The sequence below is a fragment of the Canis lupus genome, chromosome 9, assembly GCF_048164855.1.
Source record: "Canis lupus baileyi chromosome 9, mCanLup2.hap1, whole genome shotgun sequence".
In the NCBI taxonomy this organism is placed as follows: domain Eukaryota; kingdom Metazoa; phylum Chordata; class Mammalia; order Carnivora; family Canidae; genus Canis; species Canis lupus.
In genome coordinates, this window is record NC_132846.1 from 69,159,019 (window position 1) to 69,180,249 (window position 21,231).

At 52.3% G+C, this 21,231-nt stretch overlaps 1 protein-coding gene across 4 annotated transcripts in view; it reads right to left on the reverse strand.

Annotated features, from left to right (window-relative positions):
- BCL11B (BCL11 transcription factor B) overlaps positions 1–19,561 on the reverse strand; it is a 92,419-nt gene extending 72,858 nt beyond the window's left edge. For 2 of the 4 annotated variants that reach the window (XM_072839884.1, XM_072839882.1), the window contains exons 1-2: positions 18,271–19,561; positions 4,447–4,812 (exon numbers count right to left, since the gene is read on the reverse strand). In XM_072839884.1, coding sequence (XP_072695985.1) covers positions 4,447–4,812; positions 18,271–18,328 — 424 coding nt within the window. In that variant the 5' untranslated portion in view covers positions 18,329–19,561. Of the gene's footprint in view, positions 1–4,446; positions 4,816–18,270 lie in introns of all 4 variants that reach the window. The other 2 variants (XM_072839881.1, XM_072839883.1) reach the window with 2 other exon arrangements.
- Between the last annotated feature and the right edge of the window lie 1,670 nt (positions 19,562–21,231).

Genomic DNA, 21,231 nt, shown 5'->3' on the forward strand with positions numbered 1-21,231 from the left:
TCTCCCAACTGACACTGAAGCCCATGCTCCCTTGATCCTTACCCACCCCACCCCAGGTTCCTCCACAGAGGGACCCACCATTAGAGTGGCCACTGCAGGACAGTATAAGGACGTGGCCAAAGATGCTGGGGGAAGGGAGCACACGACAGTTGTTCTGACGTTTCTGATGGTGGAGTTCCCCGAAGCCAATGGAAGTTTCTCCCCCAGTTCCTGGAAGACCCACATTAGCTACCAGCAGGAAATGATGGAGCTGGGGAAGCGGCCAGCAAGGGGGGAAGGTGCTCATCTCTGCAGCAGGTATCTGACACGCCAGGCAGGCACACATCACTGAAACACCACCGTTACTGCTGGGTGTGCTCCCCTACGGGGCAAACTGCCGCCTAGGCGGTCGGGCCACGTGGCCCAAGGCTGGCAGGTGTCAGGGTAGGGTGAGGACATGTGCTGGGTCCCTTCCCACGCGGCAGCACTCGGCCTCCCTGGCACAGCCCCCTCCTCTCCATCCCTCTTCGAGACACCCAGCCCACATCAGAGGTCTGAGACTCCTGCTCTCTGCAAACCCCAAAACCCATCTCACTTCCCCCTACCCCCACCCCAGGGTTGGCTACTCCCATCTCCTCCAGCAGTGCCAAAAGTCGAAGAATGCAGTAAGAAGGGAGTTTAGGAAAGATAAAGAACTCCTATACAGGCAGAGTGAGTCAGGTCTCCAGGCCAGAGCCCCGACCTCTACTCAACCCCACCCCTGTCCCCAGATGGGCCTCAGACACAGGATCCATGGACCTTTCCCTGCCCACAGCTCACAGCCAAGGCACAACTGCACACATCAAGGGTGGGGCTGCCACCTGCTCACATTCTGGCCACGATCCCCAAGGGAGACAGAGCAGCAGCCTAAATGGCTCTCTTCCCGCCACACTTCCCCCCACCCCTAGAGGGTCCTGTCACCTGTGGTGGCAGGAAGGGGGAATGACGATGCTCAGGGCAGGGGAAGGGCAGTAGGTGCTTGTTTATTAAATGAACAAAAGAATGAATGAATGAATACCCTCCAAGATACAAAGCTCCAGAAAGTTCCTCCTTCTACTCTCCTACTTTTCTAGCATTAGAGAAAGAAAGAAAGGAAGGAAGGAAGGAAGGAAGGAAGGAAGGAAGGAAGGAAGGAAGGAAGGAAGGAAAAGAAAGAAAGAAAGAAAGAAAGAAAGAAAGAAAGAAAGAAAGAAAGAGAGAGAGAGAGAGAGAGAGAGAGAGAGAGAGAGAGAGAGAGAGGGAGGGAGGGAGGGAGGGAGGGAGGGAGGGAGGGAGTCACTACTCTTTTATGCCTATCTCCAGACTCCGGAGTCCCAGGAAAAGGGCTAATCCAGGGTCCAGCCCCTGATGCAATGACTTACACAATTCCAACTCCGATCTCACGCCCAGGGCACCCTTAAAGGTGGAAGGGATCCCACCTATCCCACAGGCCGGCCTTGCCCTCCTACCTCTGGAGCCCTGCCTCTAGATGCACCTGGTGGAAGGAGAGCTGGGACCCGTGTGGACAACACTCAGATTGCTGCTTCCCGGAAAGGCATGGCCCTCATGGTCACCACAGGTACCTCCCTTGGGGCAGCCAGGCCAGAGGCCAAAGTCCCAAGAGTTAGCAGCCACCCACTCACCAGCGGCCGGCCCCAGGGACAACAGCAGGGCTCGGGCAGGCCGGAGCATCCCTCCCCACCACGGCTGGGAAGCAGGAACAGGAGAGGCCTGGGCGAGGCCAGCGGTGCCAGGGGCCTGGGCAGCAGCTGTGCGGATTTCCGGCAGCCCGGGCGGAGAAGCGCCTGTGATTCCTAGTCCCCCTCTTAAAATATAAAGACTCAATTATCTTTGAGCAGCTTGCTTTACACATGAATTGACACATTTATTTTACAATAAATAACTGAAAGTTATCTGCGTTTCCTTTACTGTTAATCTACGCAGAGAAATAATAAACAGGGCTTGTCTACAAAAATGCAAGTACTGCAGTCCTCAGAATTCAATTAAGCTAAAATAATTAATGCTCCCACCATATTAAATTACTTTATACATTTGAGCCACTGAAATTTTATTCTTTAATCTTTCCTTTTTATTAAATAAAAAAGAAAGAAAGAAAGAAAAGTTGGTGCCAACGCACGAAGGGAAGAAGGGGAAGAGGACTGGTAGGGGAAGGCACGATGTGCTGCTAGAATGGGATGGTCGTCTTCAGCTGACACAGCATGGAGACTGTTTGGTGCCTTTGATTAAAATAACATTTTAAATTCTTTGAACAAACATATCTCTTTAGACTTCTAAGGGATTATTTTACATATTTCTTCGAGAATGAAGAAATCCATTCGTCCTGTTTGCTGAACAGAAAAGGCCAAGAATATCTTCCGTCACACATAAAATAAAAATACTGTAGGCTGCTGCTGCAGTATTATAGCCCAAGAAAAGGGGTGCAGGGGGGGGTGGGGGGCGGGGAGGACAAAGCCGCCTTGCAGATTAACTTTGCCTTTTATGAAATCACATCTAGTCGCTTTCTTAAACAAACCTACCCACAATGATCGGCGGCCTCTCGCTGGGAAATACCTTCATCGTGAAATGAGGATTCGGATGGTTTTTGGTGAAAGCAGAATGCCTTTCCATGGAAATATAAGTAGGGACCAGAGTCTCATGGGCAAGGTCTGTGGTCACTGGGTGTTTATTCTACTGGAGAAAAAAACGTTTCCTCCAATGGCAAAGAGAAGAAAGGGCAGGGGGACCCCCAACCCCACCAACAAAAGGGACTCTGCACCTTTCTTGCCCAGAGGCTCCAGCCCTCATGAAGGCAGCGTCACCCACATTTGCAGGACATTCTGAGAAGCCGGGTTTACATGACCATGGCCCTGAACACGTCAGACAATCTTCTCAAAGCCACTGGCAACTTGAGAGCATGAGAGATGTCCCCCTAGCTCACGCACCAGATGGCAAGGCCCACAGGTCCTCGTGATTTGATGGGGTCTCCCCAGGACCTAGCATGTGCCAGCAGGAGTCTGCATCCCCACTATAGTCTCTTCCCAAGAGAGATCTCATTAATCCCATTTAACAGGTAGGCAAATTGAGGCCCAAGGTCTCAAAGTCGCCTGTGGCTTGCTGCATTATCCTGCCTGCCTTCTGGACGATGGCGCCTTCTGTTCCATCCTACCTTGGCCTACACCAGGCTCCCCCTCCAAGGAGGAGCACCCAAAGCCTCAGTCCCTCCAGCGTCTCCACTAGCTTCCATGCCCAAAACATAGCCGGCACCTACTTGCACACTGTAGCACCAAAGGGGACCTCTGAAAAGAAGGTTCCACCGGCAAAGCACTGACGGAGCCCTTACTCATTCAATCCTCACACCAGGCCTGCCAGTATTCCCGCTCCCTGTTGACAGATAAGGAAACTGAGGCCTGGACCCATGAAGCAGCTTGTCCAAAGTCAACTGTCAGGATCTGAACCCTCATCTGCACGCACTCGGATACCATCTTGCTGCAGGGCAGGCTGCCACTTATTGCAGGAACACAGGTTGTCAGGGCCCTCTTTTTCTGCTGGGCTTCCCAGGCTCAGAGGTATGACCAGAAGAAGCAAACACTGAGGCTCGAAGAGCACGGGCTCCCTGGAGGAGGCTCTGGCACGCCACAGCCGAGGCCTAGAGGGACACGGCGCCAACTCGCTGCAGCAAACAGGCCCAGTTGGAGGACACAACCCCTACATCTGTTCTTCAGGTGGTAAAAGTCCGCAATCCAGGTGGTCAGCTGAGTGGGCATGCCAAAAGGAATGTCAACCTCCTGAAAGGGGTGCAGTGCTCCAACAAGCTCCCACAAGCCCTTCCCTAGACCTACCAGACGGATCAGCCAACCTCAGAAGGGGCCTCTGAGACCAGGGCACCTCTTTTTGCAGATGGGAGACTGAGGCCAAAGAGAGGAAGAGGAGGAAATGAGTGCCCCCGTTCCTAAGGGCCCACCAGGTCCTGCCCACAGGCCACATCTCATTGGACCTCACCACAACCCTATGGAGATAGATCCCATTAGCTCCATTTCACAGATGGAAAAACTGACTTGTCCATGTTGTAAGGAACAGATTCCAACCCAAGACTGTCTGACTGCACAGCCAGAGACTAAGCCAAGAATACCAGCAAACCGAAGGCCAACTAGCCTTCCAAATTTCCGTTCTGTACTCCCAGCCGCCTATGGATTAGGCCCCACAACAGTCTCATTGCCAAAAGCAAAGCAACCATCGGCCAGCTGTGCCTCTCTGAGCCTCAGGCCTGTCTCGTCCTGAGGGTCACCCAGATAGTGGCCCCTCGGAAAGGGCGAGCCCTGGCTGGTGGTCCTATCCCAGTAGCCCCCGGGCCCCCTCCCAGCACCAACACCGGCACAACCAGAGGGGGAGGCGGGCGTGGGACCCAGGAGGTGGCTTTGGCAGCAGCCTGGCCAGTGCAACAATCCATACCTGCAATGTTCTCCTGCTTGGGGCAGATGCCTTTCGTGGGTGAGAGCAGGTGGTCATCTTCGTCGGGGGTGACCTGGATCCCGATCTCCACCGGCTCGGACACTTTCCTGAGCTCGGAGCGCGAGGAGGGCGGCGGGCTGCCCTTGTCCAGGCCTTTGTCATAGCAAGCACCCAGGCTGCCGCCACACTGCTTCTTCTTGTGCTCTATAAAAACCAGGATGTCCCCCAGGGGGAAGTTCATCTGACACTGTCCACAGGTGAGCAGGTCAGGGTCGGGGCCACCCACCATCAGCCCCAGGCTGCTGGGCTCCTCTATCTCCAGACCCTCATCTTCTTCAAGGATGGCGGCCTCCACATGGTCAGCCTCTGCTGAAGAGAGAAAGGAGAAGGGGGCAGAGAAGACAGAGATGGGCTTAGGCAATCACAGGCACCCATTGGCCATCCCAACCCTTCCCCACCGAGAGGAGGCCCCTACACTGCCTGGGGGCAGGTGCAGTCACCACATCCCTGCCTGACTCCTGGGGGCCATGGATGGGTAAACTGAGGCTCCAGGAGCAACTGCATAGCCCCTGGGGATTGGCTGCTTAACTGATGCTGAACTTACTCCTTTGTAGCTTATCTGCTGTTGATTCCCACCCCCCAACATAGCACATAAACACACACATGTGCACAGGACACCCGGCGTGCTTTCACACGAGGCTGTGTCACAGGCCTGTACTCCAAGCTAGAGACAGGTCTCTCCCACTTTACATCATCTGAGAATCACCTGGGGAGCTCCAAGCCCCCCGCCCCACAACACCCACCCCCACCCCGCCCAGGCAGCACCCCAAATTAATTACAGCCAGATCCAAACATCACATTATCTTCTTGTTTTTAAGATTCCCCAGGTGATTCCAGTGGCCAGCCAAGGCTGAGAACCGTGAGCCAGAGCCAGAGCCGGTTCACCCTGCTTGGGCTCCATCCGCCACCCCCTCCCTTCCAGGGTTCATTCATGTCCTCCCCATTCATGGGAGCCCTGCTCGCATTCCTCCACCTCGGACCTGGCCGCACACCAGACAAGAAAGCAGAACCCTCGACAGGCGTCAGGCAGCCAGTCCTTCGGAGAGAAAGAAGCCCACAGGCTCAGAAAGCAACAAGTGAGCATTGGTTCAAAGAGAAATATCGAAGAAAAAAAAAAAAAAACAGAAGGCAGGGGAAGGGACACTGAGAGTCTGCTCCCCGAACGAGGGAGCCGGCTCTGCCGCCAGACACTGCTCCTGGTCGGATTTCCATCACCTTGTAGATTCCCCAGCACTCATCAGCTCCCCACTGTCCTTTTTGGTTTTATTTTCACTCCAGAAAAAGAAAGGAAAAAAACCTTTTCAGGCTCCAAAAGCATTTCTTGGCAGACGACAAACCACACTTTCAATGGACTGTACATTTTCATATTTCTTGAGCAGCCGATATAGTTCCCTTTTTTTTTTTTTGGTAGGGAACATGGGACCCAAATATTTTGAAGCCGATCAATGCCTCAAAAAAGCAGCAGCAAGCCCCAAGGGGAAAGCAGGAGGACTCGGCAGCCGTAAGTGTCATAAATAAGAGGAGTGGACAGTGAGGTTACATATCCCCTTGGGGTCTTCATGTAGACGACTAGCATCAGGGTGCTTGAGAAAGCCAAGAGGGGGGCAGAGGTCTGAAACCCAAGGAGGCAGGTAAATTTTGAGCTGTGTGGTATTCAGTAAGATATAATGAAAACCACAGAGGAACAGAGAAAAGGGATGGAAGGGAGGAAAACACATTCCGTGGCAGTGAAGTTATTGACGGGCCAGAGCCAAAGAACAGATAATTTAAGGAAAAAATTCTGTGGCATCTTCCATCCTACATATAAATCCCTGTTCTGTATTTTCTGAACACAGCTTATTTAGGGCCTGTGAGAGGCCATGTGTGATGCTGAATCTAGAACGGACGGTATATGACAGGTAACGCATTGGAACCACGTGTATACAGTCGATGCATAGGTGTTGCTGGGAAGGGAAGTTAACATTTGAGATCCTGCCTGTGGTTACAGACAAGTAGACAGAGCCCTCCTGAGTTACATGCAGACGTGGATTAGACCCATGGCAGTACAGAAACATCCCAAAGATGAGGAAATCCTAAATCTGTTGTCTGCACACCTCTCATGCAAAAACAAAACAAAAACAAAAACAAACAAAAAAACCTATAAGGTAAGAGAAGCAGTTTTCACCGAGCCAGACCCCGGGAACCATTAATTACACTTTAAAAAAGAAATCAGGAGTTTACTTAAAAAGGAGTTGGAAGACAATGCCACATAATTAATTTACTAATTTATTTTATGAAAAGATGCTTTGGTATGGTTGAAATGTAATCACAACCCTCACGCCGAACAGTGGTGGTAGGGGGACCGGATTCCTGCGAACGGTTTGTCAGAATGGAAAAGGTAATTACTCGGTGCTTCTTTTCCCTTTAATGATCTAACATTGAGCAATACTGTTTATATTGAAAAGCTTGCACCTTTAATTACCAATTACATATACATAATTTCAGAGCCAAAGGAGAGGGCTGTGAAAACAGTTCTTTAGAAATATAAGGATGTATTGTGCGCCATTTCTAGAGAGGGAACTCTAATACACGGGAGGAGGATGTCAAAATATTGTTTTGTTAAAAAAAAAAAAAAGGAGAGAGGCACAAAGGAAATGAGCTGAAAAGCAAAAAAAAGAAAGGACAAAATGAAACAGAGAATTCAGATGGAGCAGGGGCAAGCTCTGTGGTGGGAAGGGCGGCAGTACCTGGCCCTGCCTGAGCGGCCACTCGCCAGCAGGCCTGGCACTCTGCTGCGTCACCAAGGCGGCCACGCTGCCAGCGTGACCATCCTTTCTGAAGACGGGGAGGTGCTTCCTGCCGCTTAATAATTTCATCTTTCTTGTCCTTGTTTTGTTTTGCTTTTCATTAACTTTCTCAGGCCTGTCTGCTCTCCTGGGAGGAGTTCTAGGAAGCACCCGCATACCTCCTCTGCTAGGAGGTTTTAAGCTACATAATTTCAACTCGTCCCTTCTCATTCAAAGGAAACACAGGCTACTTTAAAAATTAGCAGAGGTCACTGTGAGCCTGTTCACAAGCAGTCCTGCCTCTCTGCCTTCCATCTTTTGCTGAGGACTTGGTACCAACACTTTTTTTTTTCTTTCTCTCTCTCTCTCTTTTTTTTTTTTTTTTTTTTTTTTTGGTAACATCTGGTATTCTTTCCTTTATTTGGCTCTCTCTGCCTTTTCACTTTTCTGCTGCAGCAGGCTCTGTGAGCCACACACACCCACCCCCCATCACTGAGTCTGAAAAGTATCCGAAACTGTTCGCTGTGCCGTTGTTGGGATTCGGGCCTCCAGGACCCTGGCAGCCAAGTCCCCCATGCCCCAGGGCTCCAGGACCCAGGACCCATGACCCCAGCTCGCTGCTTTCCAGGGAGCCCAGGAGCAAAAGAAACAAACAAATCTTCCCTCTTACTATCGGCGCTGAAAGTAAAACTCAAGATGACAGGCAGTGTTCACCCTACTCCAAGAATGGGGTTTCCTCTCCCCCCCCACCCCGGGGAGGGGGGTGCGGGGCTCTGGGCTTCATCTGCCAAGTGACATACATCCCAGGAAGGTGGCAACGTCACCCCCCAAAAGTTCAGGCGGCAGAGTCAGCATGAACCCCTCAACTGTCAAGTTCTGGGTCACGGCGGGTAGACCAAGACAACTTGCTGAGCCTGGAAGCTCATGCTCATGGCCTTCGGAGACACCCCCAAAAGACGGGCTGTGGTTTCATTTCCGCTGGCAGGCGGATACCGAGCTGGGTGTATGGGGTGTGTGTGCACACGCGCGCGCGTGTGTGTGTGTGTGTGTGTGCGCGCGCGGCCCTTCTTAGAACCGCATCGATGAGGGAAGAAATAAAAGGAGAAAGAGCCCCTTGGCCCAGCTCAGAGAACGGCAAGGTGAGGGGCATCTGGCCTCCTGGTACCCTCCTTTCGCTGCCCCGCGGGCACCCGAGGCCCCCCAGCCCCACGCAGCTCGGAGAACCAGGCCTCTGCTGGAAGAGCCAGAGGAGCCCAAATTGCCACCCAGAGATAAGAAAACACCAGGAAGGAGAAAAGACACGTAACAAAAACAGCTTTTTCAAATTCCCAGACCCAACAAACCAGCCCCTCAGGCTGTCTTGTCCAGCAAACTCAGGCCCTAAATAAAGAAGGCAAAGATGAGGTCTTTCCTCTGAGATGATTTCTGCTTTCGTGAAAAGCTCCCCAAGTGTCAGGCGGCTCCGGAAAAAATATTGCTGCTCTCGCTATTATGAGCCGAATAAAGTACAGGGATTGCTAAAATGTTTGACTCGTTAAGAGGCAAAATGAATGGATGCAGAAGGCAACTTGTTCAAATGTCAGATATCACATTGGGGTGGGTTCTGAAATACGAAATCCTAAAGCTCGTGGACAAATATATATTCACACATACACACACACACACACACACACACACACAGAGTTAATTTTCTTTTACAGCAAAACCACATTTTATTTACAAGGCTAGGCCTCCTCCCAGCTGAGAAACGCATTTAGAAGCAATGAAATCAGGGTTCACAAATAATAATGGATATTTGTTAAGTAGATGGGGAAGCACTTGATCCTAAGACAAACTCCCCCATGCCTGAGCTCGGCTGGGAAGGAATTTGGGGCAGAAGACAGAAATGGAAAGACAGCATTAACACTGACCCAGCCAAGCAGCCAAGAGGCCCCCGGCAGCTGCAAAGGCTTAGCATGGCCTTACCTGGCCAGTGATTTCCCCCACACGCAGGGCTCCAAGGGCCCCACCCGCCCTGGTCCATCTGTAACAACTGCCCCTGCACCTGCCCTTTGGGGAATTCCAGCCAAGGGGCCGACTGCCTGCTGTCCCCAGAGCACAGTGCATGTGCACGGCTGCACACACAGCACACAGGCCCATGTCCCCCTTACCCTGCACTGATTCAAATCCCAAATCTCTAACGGCTAAGTCACAGTCCAGGAGAAACATATGAAGAATTATTGTCTCAGTGACGGGGGGCGTGGGTAGGAGAAGGATGTGGGGGGAGGGGTGCCAGGCTCTTAAAATCGTGTGCCACCAACGTCACAGCCGCCATCATGATGTGTACGCATGTTTACAAGAAATGCTCAGCATCCCTCCGCCAGAGCTCCGCATCCGACTGGAGACTTTACACCTGCTTCCTACGAAGACGGAGCCTTTGCCAGCAAGCCCATGCTCACCAATAATCTGCGAAGGGATCTTTTCATTCTCCTCCCCGCGAACATTCCGGGAGGGGCTGCGACTCCAGGCGACACTGAACCACCACCAACACGCACACTCAACAGAGCACAACACTTTCGGAGCTGCCATCAATTTTTAATTTATTGGATCCAAGAGAAAATAACAACCATGGGGAGGGGAGGAGGGAGACGAGTGGATGGCAGAGAGAAGGAATCAATTCTTGGTGGAGAAAATAATCTATGACTAGATGACGCTTAAAGGCACGACAAGAGGTTTTATGAAGTTCTCCGAACATCGGGAATAATGAAGTGCCCAGCAGAGGCGGCAGAGATAAGAGCAGCCCGTCAGCCCAGCCATGCAGGCATTGGGAGGACCGTCCTCACAGGACCAGGAGGAGTCAGAACATGTCTGAGGGTGGGACCCACTGTCCGGGTCCCAGCCCCATTTGGCCACGAATTCCCACAACCAGCAATGCCTAGGGCCACTACTGGCCCTGGGAGGACACAGCCTGCAGGGGGAAGCAGGCCTCCTCGTCGTCGTACAGATGAACTCCCTCCCCTGACCACCTGCCCTCTCAGGAGGAGGGCTGAGCAGTGCAGCCCGGCCAGGTGTCTCAGAGCTGCTCTCCCCAAGACCCTCCAAAGGCTTCCTCCCTACCAGCCTCAGATCCGTGGAAGAATGGGGGCACACCGGGGCCACCACCCCAGGAGGCCCTGTCTGCTCCATGCCAACCACTGAACAAGCCTCAAATGAAATTGTCGAGATTTCTGGCATCTGGCTGAAGACAGAAGGAAGACTGTGGGTGCAAGACCTTCTTGGCAACTCATGGAAATGACCTGGGTCTGGCTGAGGGGGCCTGCAGGGGAAAGCCTGAGCCTGGCCTGCATTCCAGAAAGGCAGGGGTTCCTGATCTGGGACATGGTGTGGGGTGCGGGAAGAACCTCAGTCACACAGCCCAGAGGCAGATTCTGAATGGGGAAGTCTGAAGGCGGGAGGAAGATCCCCATAGATACGCATTGCCCTACCCACCCCAGCTTGGTTTCAGGATACTTTGGCATATTGAAAACAGCTCCTTGAAAAATACCCTGACTTGAGCCATGGACTGTCCAACCTTCCCTTCCCCACACCACATCCACCTCTCTAGAACTCCAAAAACTGAGCTCAGGGAGCCTGGTCTCACACATTCAAAAGCAGGGGGTAAAAAAGGCCAAATGAATAAGGAAAACAGTGTTCAGGTGCATTCACAGATCCTGTCCATTACTAAGAGGTTACTAATAAAAACCCAAGTCCACAAAACCAAAGAATAAAGCGACCTATGTTTTGATAAATAAAATAGTTGCTTTAAAAGAAAAAAAAAAAAGTTTACCACCACAGAAACCCTTCCAAGCATGTTTAGAAGAGTCCAGAGAGCTGCAAATGCCTTAAATCTTCAGAGCCACAACAGGGATCATAATGACAGGATATAAAAGCACTCTTTGAGGCCAAATGAAGAGATTTGTTTTACTTAATGCTGTGTTTTTTTTCGAAGGTGCAAAGCAGAAGAAAGAAGGACCCTCCACACAGGACACTGGACTCCAAGCCTTTAGCTGGAGGATCCTCTGGGGATGGGAGCAAAATAGCAAGGACACAAGCCATTTCAGTATCTCATGTCCAAGGTAGAAATTTAAACATGACCTCATTTAAAAAAAAAAAAAAAAGAAGAAGAAGAGAAAAAGCAGCACATCCATTTCTGAAGCACACGTTAATCACAGTAACATTGGCATTCAACTTTTTTGAGTCATTTTTGCACGTTGTTTTAGTAGAGAACTCATCAGGACATCCGCAAATGTATTTCTATTTCAGTGGAAGGGGGTCATAAAAAAGTTGTGTAGAACAGAACAGAGGCTTTTTTTTTTCTTTGAAGTTACTAATTTTGTGTGGTCTGGGATTTCATTATAGTTAAAATAGCTCAGGCTGGCTAATTCGACACCCAAGCAGATTATCAGCTCTCTTGGAAAAAGAAATAAAGAATGAATTTCTTGAATTTCAGCAACAACACAAAAGACTTGCATATGTCAAAATGCCCGACGAAAAAGTCCCGGTGAATGTAGCACCATTAATCAAACCTCGATCTGGTGTCACTTTTGCCAGCAAAAAAACGATGCTGTCCCCCCACCCACCCCCCCAATGGCTCCTGCAGAAGATGCAAGAAGTGTGAAGAAGTATGTCCCTCTGCTTCCGTGGGTCTGCAAATAGCCTGCTATTGGCACTTTTTATACACGCCTTGGGGAAAACTAACTGCTCGAGGGAGGAAGGCAACACACGGCTTTTCTTGGGGAGGAGTTAGAGAAACAGGGACCAGAACATGAGCAGGTCTCACAGACATCTGGCTCCCTGGGAAAGAAGAGAGGTCTGGGGAAGTGGGAGTAGGATGGGGGTGGACAGAGCAGAACACTGAGGTCCCCAGACCCACTCATGGGAGTAAATAAAGACGTGACAAAGCCATACTCAGAGCAGCTGGATGACAAGCATGCCTTCCCGGTATTCTTCTGTGCCCTCTCCCCATTAAAAAAAAAAAATCTGTCAGCATGCCTACAGCTAATACCATCTTCAGAGAAGGATGCTCAGCCAGCATAGTCACTTGACCGTGTGGTGCTGGGTGCAGTCCCCAGAGAGCATTTATTTTCCCCTGTCCTCCCCAGATGTGACCCCAGCATCAGACCTGGAATCCCAAGTCCTCAGAGAGCTCCTACTGAAGGTGGGCCCTAACCAGACAGCCAAAGGGACCTCCCCCAAGCCACAGGAGATGCAGGAAGAAGCCCCCAAAGCTAAAGAACCCCATCTCTACCCTTCCCTACAAAGATCGTTGTTTTGTTTTTGTTTTTTTGTTTTTGTTTTTTGTCAAGCATCATCATATCTGGGGTCTGTATTTAGTTACAGCTTGTGAGACTCTCCCAAGTACCAAGGCAAAGGACTGGGGATTTCTAAAGTGAATTTTTTTAACGGTCCTCTGCAGGCCAAAGGCCACTGCCCAGCCCAAGGCTGTGAGGTGACTGTGCCACTTCTGTCTCTTGAGTCGTCAAATGAGCTCGCTGCCGCGATATGCTTACAACTGGCTCGATTCAAACATTAAATGAAGTAGAGAAATCATCAGATAAATTGCTGGCCCTCTGTACTGGAGAGTGAAGGCTCTTTCTCAGCTGATGACAGCCACGAGGCTTTCGTCTGACCTGATTTATTTCTCTTTCAGGTTAGAATAAAGCACTCTTTCCTGTCTCAGGGCAACCTCTTCTGCCCATGTATTGAACTCAGGCATGAGACTCGGGGTTAACTGTGCTGTCTGCAGATTTCTTGAACTTGGAGAAGACATTATAAATCCAGAAATCCCGTGATCAAAAGCACACATATTCCCCAGCACTAAATTACACGGTTAGGAGAGAAAGAGTCTCATTAAAAGCCATCCATTAAGGGCACTGTTTGGGGTGAAAGGTATTAGCAACGCTGGGTCTAGCGAGCCTCTACTCCTTCCAAACAAAGTTTTACACGTTATTTGAGTTGGCATTTGATATCTTTGGGGAATGGTGCTATTTCCCTTAGTACAGTGGGAACATTACCTAATAAATGGAATTGAGAATCCAAGTGTTATAAAACCTGAGCTAAAAGGATTTCCATTCATCAAGCTGTTTTAGGAGCACGACTCCCAAAAAGCAGCTATTCTCCACCGTTCCCTGGGTCTGTGACATACAACACAGAAATGGACAAAATGATGTATGCTCTTCCCAGACCCCCTCATTCCATCGCGGATGCCTTAACAGCCTAATGGGATTTTCAGAGAGTCAACACCACAGACTCATAGGGGAAAACACGCCCATTCAAAATTAACCATTTTAATTGTTTAAAAATCAGGAAAAGAAGAAAAAAAAAAAAAAGAAAAATGCCCCCATCTGCCTAGCGAGGGCTTGTAAATCAATGCCAATAGCTTGAAAATAGATTTCTCAAACTTATATTCTCATTTTGTCCTGCTCGAATCTCTGTAAGAAAATCAATATTACAACTTCACACTTAAGACATTTTGCAGCAAGGCAAACTGCGTTGTCGGCTGCTGATGGAAGCCCGTTCCTGGCCCATTGTAGCGAAGGCGCCAAGCCATGACACGGGCACCGAGCTCCCCCTAGCTGCCAAGTGGCACCAGGCGCGGCTCGGCGTTTCAGGCTTGCCATCAACCCAAAGCCAATTCAACTGAAAGTTTATTTTGGAAAGTATTTTATCACAACAAGCAACAGAGAATGCAAAGCGATCAGGGAAGGAGATGGAAAGGAAAAAGGGAAGGCCTGGTGCAAGACGTGTTCTAAGCTACAAGACAGCGCCAAGAGCTCTAGCCTGATAAGGCGCTAGAAACTGGTGCTCTCTACAGTCGGAAGCGGTATCTGTAAACGAACTGTTCCGCGTGCTTCCATCTCACCTGAGACATACCGCTAATTACTGTCAGAGGCACCCAAAGCTGGTCTTTCTCTTGGGTCAGTGAGACCCGTTTGGTCCCGCACTGTGGTCAGCGGAGCGCCACACCCAGCCATCTGACCTCAGCCTCCCTCTGTGCTCCCAAGGCTGGCTTCCCCAAAGCAACTGCATTCACTCTAGTACTTGAGTAAAAGGACTCGTTTTCTTGTGTGAAATATTTTGAAGGCCACGCAAAAATCGCCAAGGCCAAAAAACAGGCAGATAGCAAGCCCCCTCCAACCAAAGAAAGAAATATGCATATGTACATAATATTCAGGGAGGGAAAGAATACCCTTTAAAAATATTAAGGGTTGTTAAAATAGGCTCACGGCTGTTTTCTCTCAGGTGTGAATTACAAATGAATAAAATCAGCCTGGCATAACACCTTTGATGAACACATTTTTATTCTCCCGTGGAATCAGAGCAGCTGACTTGTATCACACTTCTAATGATATGGGGTTCCCTTCTGTGCAGAAGGGAGACAAACTTCACTCCCCCCTTATAAACACCCCCCCCCTAAAAAAGAGAGCCCCACGGCTTACGAAATTTATCAGAGGCCCAATCTTGAAAGATTGTGGACAACTGGAGATACGCTATACCCCAGAGAGTTAAGGTCATTGAGAATCCAGCCGCCTCCAAAACACACAGTTATAGCAAAACCCAGTTTAAAAGGCAACCGTGAAATTAACACAGTTAGCCTAACTTCCGTGTCAAACCTTGGGTCTCTAGTTGTTTTTGCAAAATCATGAATTCATACAGAAAATTACTGATCTTCCAAGGAAACCTGTTGGTAGACTGTTGGAAAAAATCACCTTCGCCAGGGTTGTGTAATTTACCATGGACATCTTATTTTCTTCCGAAAGCCTCAGAAAGCCTCAGAGCTCCTCCGTGGACTGGACTTCATTTCCCCTCCTCTCCCTGTCTGGCATTGTGGGCTCACAGCCCTTCTCTCTGCCTGGTCAGCCACGGCCCCTCTTCTTCCCTCACTATTGTCACTGTGTTGTTTTGTGTTTGTTTTTATTAATAGCTGTGTCTGTCCTCCGCTTCTAAAAGCCATATCCATCTGGGTCAAACATCTTGAAACAAACCAGAAGCCCAGGTTTTCATCCCCAGCTGTCTCCCACCCTGTTTCATACTTTACTTCTCTTCTCTCTGGCCCTGTCTGTACATTTAAGGAGGCTCACTATAGAGCTTGTCTGCCATCCCCCCCACCACCCCGAGATTATTTGCTATTTGTATCCTCTTCATGTTTCCCAGACCAGCAGTCATCCTAAGTTACACTGTCTCTACAGAACCAGGGGGCTGCCACCCTACTGAAGATGTACCACATTGGGGGAGGGGGGGTAGTTTCCTTCACATTTAAAATGTAGAATGTGAAGCTCCCTCCAACCCCCTGGGTCAGGGCTGTGACAGCACTGGCTTTGCTGGCCAGGGCTCCAGAGCACCCTAAACCCACGACTCCTGCATCACTGTGGAGAGGCACTTCCACAGGCCATGCAGCCTAAACTGCATCCAATTCTTGCCATTCCCCTGCCTGCACTCCCACCTCCCGGGTGACACAGGACAAACAGAAAAGCCAGCTGCTTTTTGATAATAAATAGCCTTGTCTGAAAACTGGTTGGACCACTCTCTCGGCTTGACCCCCTGCACATGCCCTGGGCTCCAGTGCCCCTGAAAGGCAGGCGAGATATCCTCTGCCCCTGCCTCTTCCTCCTCACCTCTTCTCCTTTGCCTCTCTCTTCTCCCTCCCTCCCTCCCTGCTCCAGAGGCAGCGGCTTTCCCAAGCCAGCACCGCTCTGGCTCTCTCGGAGCAAGGCTGAGAGAGAGGGGGAACAAATGAAGGATGGAAGGATATTGTACCAGGCACGCCTTGTCCCCCACGAGCAGATGCCACCAGTCCTTCTGGCCAGGCAGGGCTTTCTCCTGATGTCCCAGGAATGCCAGAGGGGGAGAGAGCAAAAGCAAAGCAAACCTACCTGCTTCTTCCCCCCTTACACACAACTGCAAACACTCCTGGCTCCTTTCGCTGCTTCCAGCTTGGCAATGCAGCCCTGACAACTCCCCCTTCCCCAACCCACCCAACTTCCCCCTCCTCAAAAACAACCCTTGCAATTATACAGAGGCTATGAGGGGCAAATTGCCTCCCAGAGAAATTAACCTCTGCAAATACAGACATTGTAACAACCAGTACACCATCTAAAGGGGGTTGGGGTGCCGGAGGGATAAGGGATGGCTTCGGCTTGCTAAAGGACGAAATGTCAACTGGCCAGAAGGACCTTGATCAAACCAGGCTCAAATCTGGTTGTAAAACATTTTGTTTAAAACGCAACCAGTGCGTATTCTTTGAGGGTACAATGGTGAAAAATAAAAGAGAAGTTCTCTTCCCTCCCTCGGAAACCGCATCCCTCTCCCAAGGCGAACCCCACTTTAAAATCTATTCCCTTCCCCAGAAAAAAAAAAACAATAATAAATCCACAAATTCTTACTAATGTATCTGCTGTAACAAAGGAGAGGTGGCAGCAGCAAATGCTCCGAGCAGATGGCTCCTATGCTGGGTGTTCAGGGGAGGGGAAGAGCCCCTTTATATATTTATTTATTTATTTAAATTTTTTAAAATATAACATAAATATTCGGCTCTCGGCCGCCCCGCAGCCAGTCCCCGGCTGCGGCTGGGCGCGCAGCCCTCTCCAGCTCCGCGCGGGCTGCCCGGCCCCAGCCCGACGAGGTGCTCGGAGGATTGCAAGAACACAACCTGCCCGCGGTCTCGATGGCACCCAGAGGATGTTTTATTTCTATTGCAATTTAAAAAAAAAAAAAAAAAAGGCAACGGCGACCTAGGCACCGCGAGAGAAAGGACCACGGGGAGATGTTCGCGCGCCGCGAAGCAGCGGCCCCGCGGGCAGCGCCGGGCAGGGAGCGCTGCGAGCCGACCTTGCCGTGCAAGTGTGCGGGGACTCGGGGCGAGCTCCCCTGCAAACACCGTACCTGGCCCGCTCGCGCTCGCTTCTTCCCTTTTCTAAATAAACCCGACTGGGGCGCTGGAAGCTGCTGCGTCTCTGCCCCGCTGCCTGACTTTGCCTGCCGGGCCACTTGCTTGAAATCTGCACGATTTCAGCCGGTGGATTTCCACCGCGACCTGCCTTGTTTATTTAGAGAAGGAAGATGAAAGATACTGAGACAGAGAGATGGATAAGAGATTGATAGGTCTCTCTCCTTTTCTTTTCTTTTCTTTTTTTTTTTTTTTCTTTTTCCCCTCTATTTTACAAGCACATCCCCGTCTCCCTAATCCTAGCTGACAATCCTTTTTCCCCGTGGCGGGGCTTTTTCACCAGCCCCCAATCCCCCCACCTTTTTTTTTTTTTTTTTTGGAGTGGGGGATAGAAGACAAGATCATCCCAGGAGACAGACGGAGGTGGGGAAATGGGGGGGGGGGGCATGAGCCCAGCAAACAGCCGCGCAGCTGGATTCTTTTGCAAATAGCAAGAGGAGAGGAGAGAAAGGCGGCGGCGGAATCCTAGGACCGGCGTGGCGGGCGCCCTGCCCGGCCGGGTGCAGCGGCCGGGGACTCAGAGCCGGCGGCCGCCCTCGCCCCGCGTCTCCCCTAGGCCGGAGCGCACCCCGCTCTCCTCCGCCCGCGCCTCCAGCGCGGACCCACGCGCTCGCCAACTTTTCCCCACTTCCCGGCTCCCCCCTCCCCCTCCGCTCCCCCAGCCCCCTCCCCCTCCTCTCCAAACCCCGCCACCAGCGCCGCCGCCGCCACACACGCCGCTCGGAGGGGCGAGCGTCCAGCCGGGCTCCGCGTGCACACACACCTCCTCCAGCCTGCACGCCCCCTCCCCGGCCCGGAGCCCGCTCCGCAGGCCCTCGAGCCCGAGGCGCGTCGGACTGCGCAGCGCTGCGACTCCCGGGGCTGCAAAGAAACTTTGCTATGGCCCCCCCTGCCCCCCACCCTGCTCTGGGCCGCCGCTGCGAGCTCGCGGGCGGCCTCGGCGCTCGGCCCGGCTGCGCCAGGCTCGGTGTACCCAGCCCCGGGCACCCGGAGCCCCATCCTCCGGCCCCTGGCGCGCACGCCGCAGACACTTACGGGTGATGAGCTCCCTCTGGGACAAGTGCTGCGGGTTGCCCTGTTTGCGGCGGGACATTGCCCCGGCATCTATTCTGGCATCGCCCGGAGAGCTGCACTGATGGGGGGAGCCAGGGGAGGGGGTCCGAGCCGCCGCCGCCGCCGCCGCCGCCGCTGCCGCTGCCGCCGCCGCCGCCGCCGCCGCCGCGCCTCCTCGCCTCCTCCTCTGCCCGGGTTGGTGTTTTGTTTTTTTTTTTTTTTCCCCCTTTCCTCTCTTGCCCTCTCTTCCTCCTCGTCTTCTTCTGTATTTTGCTCTTTCTTCAATGCTGTTTTTTGCTTTGTTTGCAAAAAGAAAAAGAAGAAAAAAAAGGAAAGGAAAATCTCTCGATCTAAAATAGGAGAAAGAGGCCAAAAAAAAAAAAAAAAAAGAGAGAGAGAGAGAGAGAGAAAGAAAGAAATCTGCTGTTGCTTGCTCGCGGACTGGCTGGTTTCTTTAAAAAATATATTCTTTTGAAGGAAAAAAAAAATCGCTTACACTTCTTCAAACTGCTTGGCCTCCTGGACTTCCAAATGTCTTCTTGAACTTAACCGGATTTTGCACCGGCTCCTGACACTTTCTTTCAGGGTCTGGTAGGTGGAAAGCGCACTTCCACCAGGAGGGGGGGTGGGGGAGAAAAAAAAATGAAAACAAATAAAAAATAATAATAATAAAAGAAGAAAAAGGGAAAAAAAAAAGCAAAGAAAACTTGGGGACTTGTCTCGTACCCCCTCACCCCGCCCCCTCAAAAAACCCAAAGCAATGTAAAACTGCCCCGGTTCGGTTGTTTCTGGGCTTTCTGCGGGCTGCCTGCTTTTTTTCTCGGAGACTGACCCTTCCGAGGCTCTGGGGGGACTCCAGAAGCGGCTCCTTCCCAGTTCACCTGGCAGGCTGGCGCCGGCCGGAGAAGCTGCCGGGTCCCCGCGAGCGCTCCCCAGCGCTCCCCTGGCGCCGCGGGCCCGAGGGGAGCGGGGCTGCGGGGCGGCTCGCCCAGTGCGCCTGGGTCGGTGCGGGCGCGGACTGGGAGCTATAGATTGCAACGTGAAGATGGCGGAGTCCGGGTTCTCTGGGAGCTCTCGGTCTCTCTATGGCTGGGGCTGCCTCTGTACAATGGGATAAAATTCAAGTTCAAGTGCGGACGTGACGTTTAATCTGCACTAGAGACAAAAAGACCCAGAGAGTCGGAGCACTGGGGGCGACTAGCGGTGGCTTTTTAACATTGTACCCTGTAAGAGAACAAGAAAGCACACACAGAGACACACTCGCGCGCGCGCGCACACACACACACACACTCGCCCGTGCGCACACCCGCAGTCCAGGCCGGGCACACGTGCAAACAGCGTTTTTGTGCGCTCCTCTTCTCCCCGTGCGCTGGCAGCGCAAAAGGGGGAAGGGGAGGAGGATATTTTTAAATAAAAGAAAATCCTGTTCATCCCTCCTCCCCCCTCCTGGGAGCAGGACCCCCAGAGAAGGGAGGAGGAGTGCTGAGTGCGTGGAAGTAAGTTGAGTCAACCCAAGTCCCCACCCACCCATCCGAAAGACCTCTTTTGGGTTGCAAGGGGGAGGGGCTGTAGAAGAGGACTGCGGGGGGGCGACAAGGGGTCTGGGGGCGATGGTCAGCTTGTTTCACCTCCCTGGAGAAGCAGTTTGGTTGGTTTTACTTTTGTTTTATTGGGGGGTCAGGGTTAAACTTCCAAAAAGTATCTCCATAGAAATCTTGATATTACAAACTCTGGGAGAGCCAAGCGGACAAAATAAAGGATACTGAAAGAAGGGAAGAATTAAAAGCACGGGGGGGGGGGGGGGGGACGTGAGACCTTGTGCGAGTCCTATTCCGGAAGGAATATTCCTCCGAATCTGTGCGCTCCCCCATTAACCCCTTGGGGTCAAACACGGGTCCCACCCCCCGGAGGTCTGGGCCTGCTGGAAGCTTGGGGGTCAGGGGACAGGAGTGTCCGCGTGGGAGAGGGACCCGCACCGGCTGACCCAGGAGTGGGCGTGGCCAGATCCCTTAAGATACCCGTCCCGGTGACCCCCCTGCGAATCACTGAAACCTGTGAGCAACGCGTCCCCTGCGCACACACTCCCCCCCCCCACCCCCCGTGTGCCTCCGCCCAGGGCAGGACTTGAAATCACCCGTCAGACTGGGAAGGACACAGCTGCCTTGTCAGCCGTTTGATCTCCAGCCGGCGAGGACAGGAGGAGTTGTGGGGGCCTGTCCGTGGCCTGGGGACAAGGCCAGCCCGCAGCCGCGTGGACATCTCCCCCACCCCGCGCCCCGTCCCTCCCCAGGCCGCGGCCAACTTCGTCTATTTGGTGACCTGCCTCCATGGCTGGGCGCGCCACGCGCCGGACCCCTCTCCCATCCCCGGGCTCCTCGGGTCTGGGCCCGGAGGCGGCCAGGGCGGGTCAGGGCCTGGCTCAGGGCTGGGCTTCGCCGGAGCCCAGCTGCACCCACCCCACCCCGCCCCCAGGCCGGGCTCCGGCGGCTGCACTCGAGCGAGCGGCTGGGCGGTGACGCCTCCGGGCGCGCCGCCTCCCTCGGGTCCTTTTCCTTGGGGGACACTTGGGAGTTTTTGCTCGCCCCCAAGGTCTTGGGTGGGGCGAAGGCACCAGCAACCAGAGCGCAGGAAGAACAGAAAGAACTCCCTGGCCAAGCACACCACCACCCCCAAATTTAGTAACAATAAAATGTGCCCTAGCACGCAATTTTGCGGACTGGGCTGCAGGGTCGGCGTCCGAGGGGGTGCGGACTGGGCAGGGCGGGGGTGGGCAGGGGTCGGCATTCCCCCCACCTCGACTACACACGGCTGCCCGCCACCCCCACCACCCCGCTCCACGTGGTCCAAAGTCCAGAAGCACGGCTCCCTCTTTCCCACCGTGAAAATCTTTCCAGGAAAGTGGCCTAAGTAAGAAAAAAAAAAAAATGCTCAGACGCACCTTTA